Here is a 14,304-nt window from a genome sequence, read left to right as displayed (position 1 = left end):
GTCGCCTCCGGAGTGATGAGTGAGTAGTCTACCCCTGGACTATGGGTCCATAGCAGTAGCTAGATGGTTGTCTTCTCCTCATTATGCTTCATTGTCGGATCTCGTGAGCTGCCTAACATGATCAAGATCATCTATCTGTAATGCCATATGTTGTGTTTGTTGGGATCCGATGAATAGTGAATACTATGTTATGTTGATTATCAATCTATCTATGTGTTGTTTATGATCTTGCATGCTCTCCGTTATTAGTAGAGGCTCTGGCCAAGTTTTTACTCTTAACTCCAAGAGGGAGTATTTATGCTCGATAGTGGGTTCATGTCTCCGTGAATCTGGGGGAGTGAGAGAAACCTCTAATATTATGGATGTGCTGTTGCCACTAGGGATAAAACATTGATACTATGTCCGAGGATGTAGTTATTGATTACATTACGCACCATACTTAATGCAATTGTCTGTTGTTAGCAACTTAATACTGGAAGGGGTTCGGATGATAACCTGAAGGTGGACTTTTTAGGCATAGATGCATGCTGGATAGCGGTCTATGTACTTTGTCGTAATGCCCAATTAAATCTCACAATACTCATCATATCATGTATGTGCATGGTCATGCCCTCTCTATTTGTCAATTGCCCAACTGTAATTTGTTCAGCCAACATGCTATTTATCTTATGGGAGAGACACCTCTAGTGAACTGTGGACCCCGGTCCATTCTTTACATCTGAAATACAATCTACTGCAATTGTTCTACTGTTCTCTGCAAACAATCATCATCCACACTATACATCTAATCCTTTGTTACAGCAAGCCGGTGAGATTGACAACCTCACTGTTTCGTTGGGGCAAAGTACTTTGGTTGTGTTGTGCAGGTTCCACGTTGGCGCCGGAATCCCTGGTGTTGCGCCGCACTACATCTCGCCGCCATCAACCATCAACGTGCTTCTTGGCTCCTACTGGTTCGATTAAACCTTGGTTTCATACTGAGGGAAAACTTGCCGCTGTACGCATCACACCTTCCTCTTGGGGTTCCCAACGGACGAGTGATGTACGCGTATCACCAGGTGAACTAGGAGATGTGTCATAATATTGAAGAAGGATGGTGGGAACACCAACTCGAAGCTGACTAGACATTGGACCGCATCCTTCTGTAAATTTTGTAGAGTAAGTGGATTGATCACCTTCTGAGAAATTGCATTGAGGAATGCACATAGCTTCACAATGGGTACTCGAACATTTTCCGGCAGAAGCCCCCTCAATGCAACCGGAAGTAATTGTGTCATAATCACGTGGCAGTCATGAGACTTTAGGTTTTGAAACTTTTTCTCTGACATGTTTATTATTCCCTTTATATTCGACGAGAAGCCAGACGGGACCTTGATGCTACTCAGGACTTCAAAAAAGATCTCCTTCTCTTCTTAGGTAAGAGCGTAGCTGGCAGGACATTGATACTTCTCTGGATTCAGGTTGTTTCCTTCGTGGATACTTTGCTGGTCCTGCCGTGCATCCGGTGTATCTTTTGTCTTCCCATACACGCCCAAGAAGTTTAGCAGGTTCACGCAAAGATTTTTCGTCACGTGAATCACGTCGATTGCAGAGTGAACCTCTAAGAATTTCCAGTAGGGTAGCTCCCAAAATATCGACTTCTTCTTCCACATGGGTACGTGTCCGTCAACATCATGCGGAACAGGTTGTCCGACGGGACCCTTTCCAAAGATCACATTTAAATCCTTGACCATATCATATATAACTTCCCCAGTAGGGTGGGTAGGCTTCGTTCGGTTATCTGCCTCACCTCCGAAATGATTTCCTCTCTTTCTTACGTGATGTTGTTTTGGAAGAAATCGATGATGCCCCAGGTACACATTCTTGTTTCCCAAATATTTACTGTCAGTCTCACCTAAACAGTGTGTGCATGCATTGTATCCCTTGTTTGACTGTCCTGAAATGTTACCAAGAGCAGGCCAATCATTGATGGTTACAAATAACAACGCTCGTATGTTAAATTCCTTTTGTTCGTGCTCATCCCACACAGGTACACCTTCTTCACGCCACAACTCTAAAATTTCTTCAACCAATGGCCTCAGGTACACATCAATGTCGTTCCCGGGTTGCTTCGGGCCCTGGATGAGCACTGGCATCATAATGAACTTCCGCTTCATGCACAACCAAGGAGGAAGGTTATAGATACATAGAGTCACTGGCCAGGTGCTATGACTGGAGCTCTGCTCCCCGAAAGGATTAAAGCCATCTGTATTTAGACCAAATCTTAAGTTCCTTGCGTCATCTGAAAATGACTTGAACTCTCTGTCGATTTTTCTCCACTGCGACCCGTCAGCGGGGTGTCTTAGCATCACATCTTTCTTACGGTCCTCTTTGTGCCATCGCAACAACTTGGCATGCTCTTTGTTCTGGTACAAACGTTTCAACCGTGGTATTATAGGAGCATACCACATCACCTTCGCAGGAACCCTCTTCCTGGGGTTGGACTCGCCCTCAACATTGCCAGGGGCATCTCGCCTGATCTTATACCTCAATGCACTACATACCGGGCATGCATTCAAATTCTCGTACTCCTTGCGGTAGAGGATGTAGTCATTGATGCATGCATGTATCTTCTACACCTCTAATCCTAGAGGGCAGACAACCTTCTTTGCTTCGTACTTACTAGAGGGCAATACGTTCTCCCCTGGAAGCATCGTCTTTATTATTTTCAGCAACTTTTCAAATCCCTTGTCAGAAGTACCATTCTATGCCTTCCATTGCAGCAATTCAAGCGTGCTACCCAGCTTTTTCTGGCCATTTTCGCAATTTGGGTACAACAATTTGTTGTGATCCTCTAACATTTTCTCCAATTTCAACCTCTCCTTTGTACTTCCGCAGTTCATCTTCGCATCAAGAATGGCCCGACCCAAATCGTCATCCGGGACATCAAAAATCGGCTCATCAAAAATGGGCTCTTCTTCAGCTTTGTCTTCCCCGATTCTACTATCACCGTCTTCAGTGAATATAGGATAGTTGTCACTATCCTCTTCTTCTTCGTTGTCTTCCAATATAACCCCTCTTTCTCCGTGCTTGGTCCAGCAATTATAGCTGGACATGAAACCGTTCTCCAACAGGTGGACGTGAATGGTCTTTGAGGTAGAGTAATCCTTCATATTCTTACAGGAATTACATGGACAATAGATGAAACCATTCGACTGCCTGTTTGTCTCAGCCACGTTGAGAAAATAATGCATGCGATTAATGAAGTAGGGATGGCACCGGTCACCGTACATCCATTGTTGACTCATCTGCATTATGTATGTATATCAAAAATCATTAATTACACAACATCATGGATATATGAGTGACCAACTTCATCACATAAAACTAATTTTTTTTAATAAAAAAGAAGAGGCTCACCGAGGTGGTACGGTGCCGGCTAGGGGACGACGCTGGCGATCGACGGCGGTGAGGACGGGGATAATACTAATTAAAACCTACAAAACATGCCATAATTTCAGCTCAAATTGCATATAAAAAAATAAATCCCTAATTTACGCATTTCATCGAACACCTTCCTAGCACTAAAAAAATAGTACGAGTTCAAACTACCAAAGAAATGAGCTAAATTAGGAACGCCGGAAGGAAGGATGATATTGCTAACCCTTGGATAGATGTATGCCCTTAATCTTGTTAAAATGGTGGAGAAAAAATAGAGATTTGTTGGAGTGTGAGAGGTGTAAAAAAATTTAAAGTGTGAGAGAGAAAGAAGAGAAAAATGAGATGAAGGAGCCAGGGACGGGCTCGCGGTGTGATTATATGGTGGCACCCTTTGGTACCGGTTCGTGTTACGAACCGGTACGAAAGTTCCAGCCCTAGCCTCACACGAGCCTGTACCTCTGGCCGAAGACCTTTTCGTACCGGTTCGTAACACGAACCGGTACGAAAGCCCCTCACCAACCGGTGCCAAAGCTCCTCGCCCGCCAGAGGTCCCAAACCGATGCAAATGACCCCTTAACCAAAAGCTTAGATGGATGCTCCATTTTCTACTAGTGGATGTATAATAAGTGTTCTGATTTTAATTTATATTTAATTAAAGTCAAAATAAAACCGTGACACTTATTATGACTCGGAAGAAGTACCTCCCTTTTCCAAAGTACGTGTTGCCTCAAAAAGAATACTAAAATTTTACTCTCTCCCTTCCATGAAGGATGTCTGAGATTTATCAAAAATTGAATTTATCTAGACCCTATTTAATGTCTAGATAAATCTAAATTTTGATAAATCTCGGACAACCTTTTCGTAGGATGGAGGAAGTACCACAATACTTAGTTTTAGAAGAACTTGGATGCCAAACAGAACATGGGTCTCGAAGGACTTTTTTTCCCGTCACGCAGTCGATCAAGAACAACTATATATACATTTTTTATTTTTGAACAGAGAACAACTATACATTAGTCCGCGCGCAGTCGGAGACGGGCCAGAAATGCTAAAGCTTGAATCGTAAGCTTCCTATATAACAACCTGCGATAATTGGAAGCGCAGTCGGACATAGCTGCTTGGGTCGTATATGTACAAAGCAATATATAAGGCTTTCATAACCTAGCTTCCACCACGAAACTTTAGATCACGATTGATTTCTAGGGCAGATTGTACGTCGATCAAGACAGATTTCTAGGGCAGGTCGCCGATCAAGATCTAGGCGTAAGAAAAGCATGGCTGCGGTTCCAGGTCTCACGGGGGGCTTCAAATTTACACCAGACGACGACGAGGTGATCGAGTTGTACCTCGTCCCAAGCTTGCGCCGCCAGCCCACCGCGTTAGCCGGCATCCTCATCGACGCCGACCCTCTGAGCGCGCCGCCATGGAAGCTCTTCTCCAACAACGGCCTGGACGATGATGTGAAAGAAGCCTACTTCTTGGCGCCGGGCGACGCCACCAAGAACCGTAAGGTCCGCGTCTGCGCCAATGCGGGGACATGGGTCACGCAGAAGCTCGAAAAGTCGGGGGAGCTGCGCATCGACGGTGAGACCTTTGCATGGCAGAAGCATAGGCTGAACTTCCACTCTGGCAAGGCCAAGAGCGGCAGCATGGGTTGGGTCATGCACGAGTACTCCGTGGTCGCCGCCCCCCAGGACTGCGCCTCTCTCAAGATCTGCCACATCTCCTTCACCGGACACGGCCAGAAGCGCAAGCGAACCCCCGACGGCTCCGACTGCGACGGCGCCGCCACTCATCATCAACTCGCCCGAGCGCCGCCTTCTTCCACGACAAGCGCTACGCATGATTGTCATCAAGTGTACAACGATGCGACGCCTCCCTGGACTAATGAAGAGCCCATGTCGACGGCGGCACACCAGTTTGCTGATCCAGTAATGCTACCGATGGTTGATCTTGGCAGCTTCGCCTACTCGGTATTCTCTTCCATTACTTCCGCTGCACCGGCCATGGAGCACGGCATGATGCCGCTACAGATCGACCAAGACTGCTATCAAGCACCCCTGGCGACGACGACGGTTGATCAATCGCTACCGATGGTTGATCTTGCGAGCTTCGATTTTCCGGGATTCTCTTCGACTTCAAGTACTTCAGTCATGGCACACGACACGATGCCGCTGCAGATCTACCAAGAAATCTGCGTGCTGGAACAATCCGCTGAGTACGGCACCGAGCCGATGGAGAAGTTCTGCGACGTCGATGATCCGGAGCTGCGACAGATCCTCGAGTCAGTGGCTGACTATGCTACTGCAGCACAGACCGATGCGGGCTTTGGAGATCAATGGGCGACTGCTGGTCGACATTATGATCATCATCACCTTGTCATGCCGGGGCAGAGCTTCAGTACTCAGCACCAAGTTTTCTACTAGATATCATAGGCATTATTTCATTATGTAATTAATTCTCAATATGAGATGTAAGCAGCAACACATGCTTGTGTATGCCTCTAGATAGTAGTAGCGGAACATTCCGCTTCGCTGCAACTATTTGCATCGTGTAGCTACGTTGTATTGTTACTGTGATCAATGAAAAAATCGTACAGTAGTTCTTTTGTCAGATCTCGAGGGAACAGAACAAGGAATTACTACGCTATTCGTAGTATATGGTACGCGCTAGTTGTAAGTTGTAACCGATAACCCTAACTCCAAAGCTTTTACTTCATTACACTAAGATTCGAATAAGAAATAAACTAAGGGTAGATCTCAACTTACAAACAAAAATGATAGTTGTACTCCCAGTTAACTCCATTAGTTTTTTTTTTCCTTTTGAAAATGAGGTTAAGAACCCTAGCCTCTACATCGAAAAGATGCATTTATTTAACTTCACTCCACTATTCCAATTAAGTCTGTTCCAAACACGTAAAACTACAAAAGTGCAGCTGGGTTTGCTGAAAAAAACAAACATATAGTACAACATATCTGTGGCAAAAAAGACTATCACGGCCTAATTGCAAAATTTAGTATAATCCTATATCTGGAAGGTAGACCACCAAAAATGGCTTTGGTGACGTCTCCTGCAATCTCTCATGTATAGCAAACATTATCAAAACCAGACAAAGCAACAGCCAGGTTCTATCTGAAACCGATGCTTCCCGCATGCTCCAATAGCGTAGAATCCTTGCATGATTAACTTTTTCCTAGTTCTTGCCCTTCTTCGAAATTTTTGGTTTCTTGGACATGTTTTTTTTTTTTGAAATGAGGGTATTCCCCGGCCTCTGCATCAGTCGATGCACACAGCCTTTTATTAAACGAGTAGCAAAATAGTAATATTTACAAATTACATATCAGAGAGGGTTGATACAAAAAAGAACCATATAAATAGAAGGCAGTTTCTTAAAAATATAAACATCTTGTATCCGATTAATATGCCGCCAGGTAGCCTGGTTCAAAATATCCTGCGCAACCATCAGTAGACGTTTGCATCCAATGACCATACATTTCCGCTGATCCTCCAGAAAAACGAAACGTTATAGCTGGATCCAATGTGCAGCCATATGGATAACGTGCAAATAATTAGATGAACCCTTCCTGTTAAACACAATATCATTTCTACAATTCCATATTGATCAACATACGGCAGAAATGCCAAGGCGAATTTTATCTTTTTGTTTTGATGTCAATACCATTTAGCCAATTTCCAAACATATTTGTGATATTGGTTGGTGGTGGAATATCATACTTAGCAAAAATGATTCTCCAAACTAATCTAGCAAAAGGACAAGAAATAAAAAGATGGTTCACAGTCTCTTCGGATTCACAGAAACAACACTTTTTACTCCCATTTCAATTCCTTTTAGCTAAATTATTTCTAGTTAGCAGCACTTTTTTTGTTTACGAACCACATAAGTATCTTTATCTTTAGTGGGATTTTCAATTTTCATAGGTATTTTGTAGTACATCGAGCATCATTATTCATTAGGTCTGTATGCATTGATTTGACAGTAAAAATGCCTGAAGTAGATAATTTTGATACAATAGAATCAGGTTCATTGACTAACATAACCCCCATCAGTCGACGGCATAAGTGTATCCATGAGTTCCACCTAGTACCGACTAATCGTCGCGATAAACTCATATTTATTGGTGTCGTTGACAAGACATTTGCCACAGTCGCCTGTTTCCGTTGCGATATCTCACGGTATGATTGCTGCACCCCCATGGAGCTCTCACAGCGCTTTGGATTTTCGGCCGTCCGATCGAGCTGATGTGGAGCGATCTCGGCCGGCCGTTCCGTCCAGGGCGTGAGGCCCTCCCGTGAACCCGCATTTTATCCATGGGTCGCTAAAAAGCCCGCTCGGCCCGATGTCGCGCTCCACCAATCCCTCGCTTCCGGTAGGAAACCTACCCAATCCCTGGCCGCCTCGCTCGTTCTCCTCCTCTCTCCTTGCGCCCGCATCCCCGCCGCCGCACACCTCTCTTCCCTCTCCTTCTCTCCCTGCACCGCCGGTTGAGAGCGGGAGCGGCGCCGCCGCAGGTGGAGCACGTCGCGAGCGCCGAGGAGCGTCGTTGCCGGTGGAGCCGCCGCTGGTGGAGCGCGTCGCGAGCGCGCGATTTGGTGGTGGTGTTGTTTGCTGGGAGGGTGGCGGCGGCCTCCACTACCTAGGCCCCCAGCGCGAGGACGGCGACCAGCAGCGGCGGCGCTCACCCGCGGGTAAGCCTTCTTGCCTCTCCTCTCGCTCAAACTCGTCATCCCAGACCACGAGCTCTCTTCCCTTCTTCCTCTCCTCTCTCTCCCTCCCTCACAGGTTGGTTTGGTACGCAGGTTTGCCGGCCGGCCGGCGGCCATCTCTATTTCCATTCTTCCTCTCACAGATTGGTCAGAGATTGGTTTGTATGCAGGTTTGCTGGCCGCCCAGCCATCTCTCTCTCCATTCTTCCTCTCCTCTCTCTCAAAGATTTGTTTGTACACAGGTTTACCGGCCAGCCATGATGCAGTTGAAGCCCATCCCATTAGTTGGAACCACCACTTCTCCTTTCCCATTTTTCCTCAAATCCGGTAGCCAGGGATCAATCAGATCTGCAGGTTGATGCTTCTAAATGCTAAATTGTCTAGATCTTCCCCCTAAATATGCTTAAATTATAAACTGTGATGCATGCCTTTCTAATGTATTACACTATTTCGTACAGAAAAAAAACTTGAAATGTGATCTACTATGTGCTTTGCAAGACCGGATTTTAGTTAAGCACTGATGCTTATTTATTACGGCATGGAAGAATGGTTCTGGAAAAGGGAGGTGAATTTCTTCTGGTTCACCATTTTGTAGTTCTTGTTGTCTGAATTTTGTGTGAAACCTTCACTGCAATATCTTCACATTAGGTTTCTTTCCCCTCTCAGACCCTTGCTGGGAACATCTTATTATGTTTATCTTGATCAAGTTGACCCAAGTTGTTTGATTTGATGTTCATTATGCCACTTGAAAATGTCAGCAATGAATCATAAAGGTGCCACTTGTCTTCCTGGAAGGTTGGTGTTTAGTCGGAATTACTTTTCTTTATTCTTACATGGTTACTGAATTTTGAATTGTTCAACATTTATTTTTGTAGATCAAATGATTAAATGTTTCCGACATCCCCTCCAGAGAAGAATCAGAGGGAAATCTTGAAGGAGCTTTAGGTTATATGGATGGTGATTCATATCGTTAGGTTATATGGATGGTGATTCATATCTTTGGGTGCTTCTTTTCTCTTATTTGATAGATCACTTCAGTTTCACAATTTCTCTTGTTATTTCAATAATTACCCTACTACTATTTCCAGGTTGTTGCACTCTATATGCATAGTGAGTTGATTTTTTCACATTTGTGCCTGCAATATCTGGTCTAAATCATTCAAACTGAGATTTGGCGAGGATAGGCTTCCCATGCTATTTTAGATACAACATTTATAGTCGGTGCTACATGAACTGAGCACCTACTGTAAATATATTTAAAATCAAAATACAATTTTGGAAACAGGGCACTAAAGCTAGCTCTGTTTTAGATCTAATCTTTTGCGATCAAACCTAACCAAGAAACAACACAACAAGATTATGTCCAGCTGGGTGTACATCGGCTGATGATGCCCACTTCATTTCTAAATGCGTTAACTCTGAAACACAAATAGCTTGAATCATATGGGATTGCCGCGCTTGGTTGCCGCGGCTGCTTCGGTTCGAATGCTCTTCGGTTGCTGCTGTGGTAAGCGTGACTTGTCTTGCTCTTCCTTCCAATCTTGCAGCCTGGGTTCTTGGCTACTTGGTTTAGGTTATGTCGTAGATGATGGCTCAAACTGGGCTTAGCCTATAGACACGTCAGTGACATAGGTCAGGCTCCATTTCCTGCCAAAGATTTAAAAAAATCTCAGAAACTGAGTACCTGAGTGCTATGGTCTAAACAGCAAGGGAAGGAACATAATTGTTCAGGATCTCTCGGTATTGTTATTGAGCTAAAAATAAGATCTGACTGATTTAGCTACAGCTGACTTTACACTGAATCAAAATGCAAAATAATGATTTACTTCATGTGTTTTCTCTCCTTTCATTGTTCTTCCATTGGTATTGTCCGTCTTCTGGATTAGTGTGTTCTAATCTAACTACCATGGTTCCCCAACATCTCTGATGTTTATTTGCGTTCTGGGTTGTTGGCTCTTTAGTTTAGGTTATGTTATAGGTGATAACTCAAAATGGGGTTAGCTTATAGGTACATCAGGAAAGTGCACAGGAGGTTTTCTTCTTCAGTTATACAGGTCACATTAAAGAATCACACCTGTGTTTGAACCTTCCTTAAGATTAGAGAATCACACCTAATTAATCCATTGACCAAATATATATTTGTCAATGAGGCACCTGTAGAAGGAGAGGGATCACCAGCGGTTGTATTTTTTATTGTTGCAGATTATCCTAGCTTATCATGGCTAGCTCTATTTGAACTCTGAATAGATTAACAGATTAAAGAATTGCACCTAATTAATCCGGCGACCAAATATATATTTGCCAATGAGACACTTGTGGAAGGAGAGGGATACCAATGCAGACTGTCTAGAGGTGATTTGTTGTTAGTTTTGTTACGTCATTACGGTACAGACAATACCACTTGGTTGATGATTGATGATGGTTTGCTTCTGCCTCATAGTCATGTCTAAATATAGTCTCCAAACGCTGCATCCAACCAATATTTTTTTTGGGTCTTGGATTTGAACCTACTCTTTTTTTTGGTCAGTTTACCTTCTGCATTTTCACTGTTAGAGTCATCTACTGTCCATGTGTATCTCAGCTGTCATATTTTGCTTGTCGTTGTTGTGTGCTCCAGGTTACTTGCTAATGTGACCTGCTGCTGGACTTGCCCGTGTTGTCTTCCTAGGATTTCTTCTTTCTCAGGTACTTATCTCTGTACATTTGCTATGGCCCTCAGTTCATGTACTATGTTTATGTGTATTTAACTTTTGTTACCAGATGATGTTGCTATGTTATTGATAAAAGCGTGCCTTCTGGGTTTTTCACTGTTTCGGCGTGTGTCTTTTCCTTGCATTCATTTAATTTGTGTCACAGGATGTTCGTCGTCTCCTATTCTCCTCTACATTTGTTGGACCTGGTCGCTTCTCACTGTCGGTTGTCGTACCATGGCTACCTGCGTGAGGTGGGCGGCGATGGTTCCGTCCTTGGAGGCGTGGAGCTTGAGATCGCTGTTGTCCAAGAGGGGCCCGCGCCCACCCGTTTTTTTCCTGGTCGTCCGTGTTGTCTGGTTCGTAGTCTCCGTTCGAGGAATCGGCCTGGACCTGAGAGATCCCTGGACGCCTGCGCCTGATCGTCTTGCCGCCTTCTGTTCCCACCTCGACCGACCACAGGCCTCTATCTTAGCCTCTCGTCCAACAGCAACTTGACCGCTGAATCTCGGTGAGCTCTGTACTTTTCAACCTTGCATTCGTATTGAAGATGGTGGTATTGTGCCATTTTTGAATTTTCAACGATTAGAGCAGATTTATTTTATTTTAGGCACCCACGCTTTTGTTGGGAACTAGAAGACTACATTTTGGGGAGATTTTTTGACTCCCGAATTTTGGATTTAATCAGCCATGATCCAATCCAGGTTTTGGCCGTCCTAATGTTAGTGGACTCATTTGAGTACAAATAGTACATAAAAGCTGCGACTGATATCATAGTAAAGGTGTGAATTGCATTTAGCTCTGTATAGCGAATTACTCAATACAAAATTGTAGCTGTCCAACTTGCAAAATATTTGAAAGGAGACACATAAGTACCAGTGCAAATGAATATACAATATAGTAGGCTGCAGCTGAGAAGAAACAACCAGATATATTGATCTCCTCATAAATATCTTTGGTCAAGCTGAAATATTATTTTTGATACCTTATTACACTAAATATCACCACAGCAATTACCATTGCATCAGGACAAGAATATGATTGATCAGGGATCCAAACGCTCACCTGAACCAGAATCATTAAACTGTACTGCTGTAGAGCATAAGAATCCACCTTAGGTACTGTGAAAATAACCCCAAATTGGAATATGACTCACTTTGTCCTTTGTCACTTGAGGGAGAGATATCAACACCCAAGTGCCATATAATGGCATCTTTTCACCACAGCTGAGCCTCATGGAGACAAAAGTGCTACCGCAGTTTAGTAAATAGTTCTCAAGTCGTACCGCACTTATCAAGCCTTAAACTATGACCTTACTATGTCAATTGGACATGCTAACATTTTCTAAAGATTAGTTAAATCAAAGTTGCAGACATTACAAACCTTAATAGCAGCATTTTGATATTAATGAAATGGCAATTAGGCAAACCTATGCCATCTCAATAGCAACATTCTGACTTGAAACAACATCAGAAAATTACCATCTCAGCCACGAGCCCTTATGAAGCAGATCATTTATAAGCTTATAATTAAATCCATGCATTTGATGTAAACTGAAGAAATATGTTTTAGTTTCTCTGGCTGACAACACCTGATATCGTTAGTGCTTTCACTTTGCTTTCAGGTACTGTATTCAGATACTGGAGTTCAGCAAAGGTTTTCAGTTTGGTTTTGTTACTTACCTCCTATGTTAAAAACAACAGGCCTTAACTAAGAAGAGTAAAGACATATCCTGTCATATGAGTTAAAGCTGCCTTTGTTTGAATCAGGTTACGTGCATCCTGTATATCGTGTGTTCAATTATGACAAGGGTAGCAAAAAAAATACCATGTATCGATTGTTCTTGCGTTAGTTAGTTTGTAAGTTTTTTGTAGCCTCTTCTGCCTCTTTTGTTGGTACTGGCAGAAGTTCAGTCTTCGCATCTTCCAATTCTTTGAGAAACAGAGGGATAGATTGTTATATAATTTGTTATGGCCAACAATTCTTAATTTACCTTGATTTCCTAACCTTGTGTCGGGTTATTCAATTCATCTTATATTTAGTGTATTTGGTGCCAGCAGCTTTATGGAACGTGTTGAGATATCGCCTGTTGCTGTTCTGGAAGCTATGATGAAGGAGCTGCGACTTCCAGGCCCTGAGTACATCCACGACGTTGCCGCATGGGACAGCTTCACGACTAAAGTGGTGTTCTTCCCATCCATCCAGTTATGCACGCTTCAGAGGAACCTTACTCACTGTACGGTTACCCGGCAATGACTCTGGAAGCTGCAAAACGTGATGCTGCTCGACAGGCTATCACGTATATGGAGCAATCTGAGAAGAAAGTGCCTTCGGGTTTCGCAGATGCTGCTTTCGAGGAAGAGAAGAAAAGAGCGGAGTTTCTCCGTCATGAATTGGAGAAGAATAAAGAAAAGTTGATCCGAAAGTCCAACCAGCTGATACAAACCGCGGCAGCATGTGATGAGTACATTGACATTGTAACTGAATCAAACCGTCGTATCAAGGATATTATCCTGAAGATGTTGACTCCAGGTTGTACCACTCCAGCTCACCAATGTCAGAGTAGCCTCCTTGAAATCCAGAATATCGCTATTAGTCTTAGTCAACATACACCTAAGACAATTGCCATGGTCAGAGCTGCAGGACCATCTCCATTTGGTGAGGACACTTTTCATAATGACCGGCTCTCTTCATCCGGTAACTCAGATTTGTCGTCAACGAGATTTGCCCCTCCTGAGTTTGACTCTGATGGACGTCCTACAGACTATTCCGTGTAATCGTTCTTATCCAGATTAGGAATATTGCTTCCCATATCTGATCATGGGCAATAGTCCTTCAATCTACTATCCAATGTTAAACTAGCTGCCATACTTGGTTTGGAGGACAGACTTTGTACTGAAATGGATTATCACATTGGCAGCTTTTTTCATCACACTTACGCGTCTATTTCATCTAATTTTGTACCACATTTGATCTTTATAATCAGTCCATTTAGTACACAGTCATGATCTTTGTGTATTTGGTCTTCTGTTTTGTCTTTTTAGTTGTACAACATATTCTACGGGGAGAACAGAACTAAAGTACATTTGAGGAGAGTATGCTATGTTTTCTAATGATATAATTTATTATATTCGTTAAATTGACGATTTTAAATTTTCACACGAGATCTACGGGGTCGTGCGCTAAGGCGCACATCTAAATCTAGTATTGTATAATGAAGGGTATTGTTCGGCCAACGGTGAAAGATCTAGCCAAGTATCCTCCCAAAACCTAACTGGTGAACCATTACCAATTTTGAAAATACTCCTGCTAAAGAACTCATCTTTAACATTCATAAGACCTTTTCAAAATAAAGAATCAGTTGGTTTGCTTTGTACGTGGGCCAAAGTCTTCTGGGACAGATATTTATTGTGTAACAACTCATGCCACACATCCTCTCCGGTAAGTAACTTAAACATCCATTTGTTGA

General features: G+C 43.3%; 1 protein-coding gene across 6 annotated transcripts; it reads left to right on the top strand.

The window, feature by feature from the left end:
• Positions 1-7,762: 7,762 nt before the first annotated feature.
• LOC127307465 (uncharacterized) lies at positions 7,763-14,035 on the top strand. 6 transcript variants are annotated; one of them, XM_071822054.1, is made up of 9 exons: positions 7,764-8,127; positions 8,239-8,315; positions 8,388-8,499; positions 8,604-8,710; positions 8,812-8,940; positions 9,021-10,830; positions 11,002-11,346; positions 12,460-12,604; positions 12,896-14,035. In XM_071822054.1, the coding sequence occupies exons 1-4, from the start codon at positions 7,779-7,781 to the stop codon at positions 8,621-8,623; spliced, it is 558 nt and encodes a 185-aa protein (XP_071678155.1). In that variant the 5' UTR covers positions 7,764-7,778; the 3' UTR covers positions 8,624-8,710; positions 8,812-8,940; positions 9,021-10,830; positions 11,002-11,346; positions 12,460-12,604; positions 12,896-14,035. The 6 variants fall into 6 exon arrangements, 2 of the variants coding, with proteins under 2 accessions (XP_071678155.1, XP_071678154.1); XR_007855599.2 differs by having other exon boundaries at positions 7,768-8,127; positions 8,604-8,940; positions 9,021-9,119; positions 10,763-10,830; XR_011747164.1 differs by having other exon boundaries at positions 7,768-8,127; positions 8,604-8,940; positions 9,021-9,148; positions 10,763-10,830.
• The last annotated feature ends 269 nt before the right edge of the window (positions 14,036-14,304 follow it).

Source organism: Lolium perenne, chromosome 6, assembly GCF_019359855.2.
Source record: "Lolium perenne isolate Kyuss_39 chromosome 6, Kyuss_2.0, whole genome shotgun sequence".
Taxonomy (NCBI): domain Eukaryota; kingdom Viridiplantae; phylum Streptophyta; class Magnoliopsida; order Poales; family Poaceae; genus Lolium; species Lolium perenne.
Note: the sequence above shows the minus strand (reverse complement) of the source record. Positions and strands in the feature narration are given on the sequence as shown.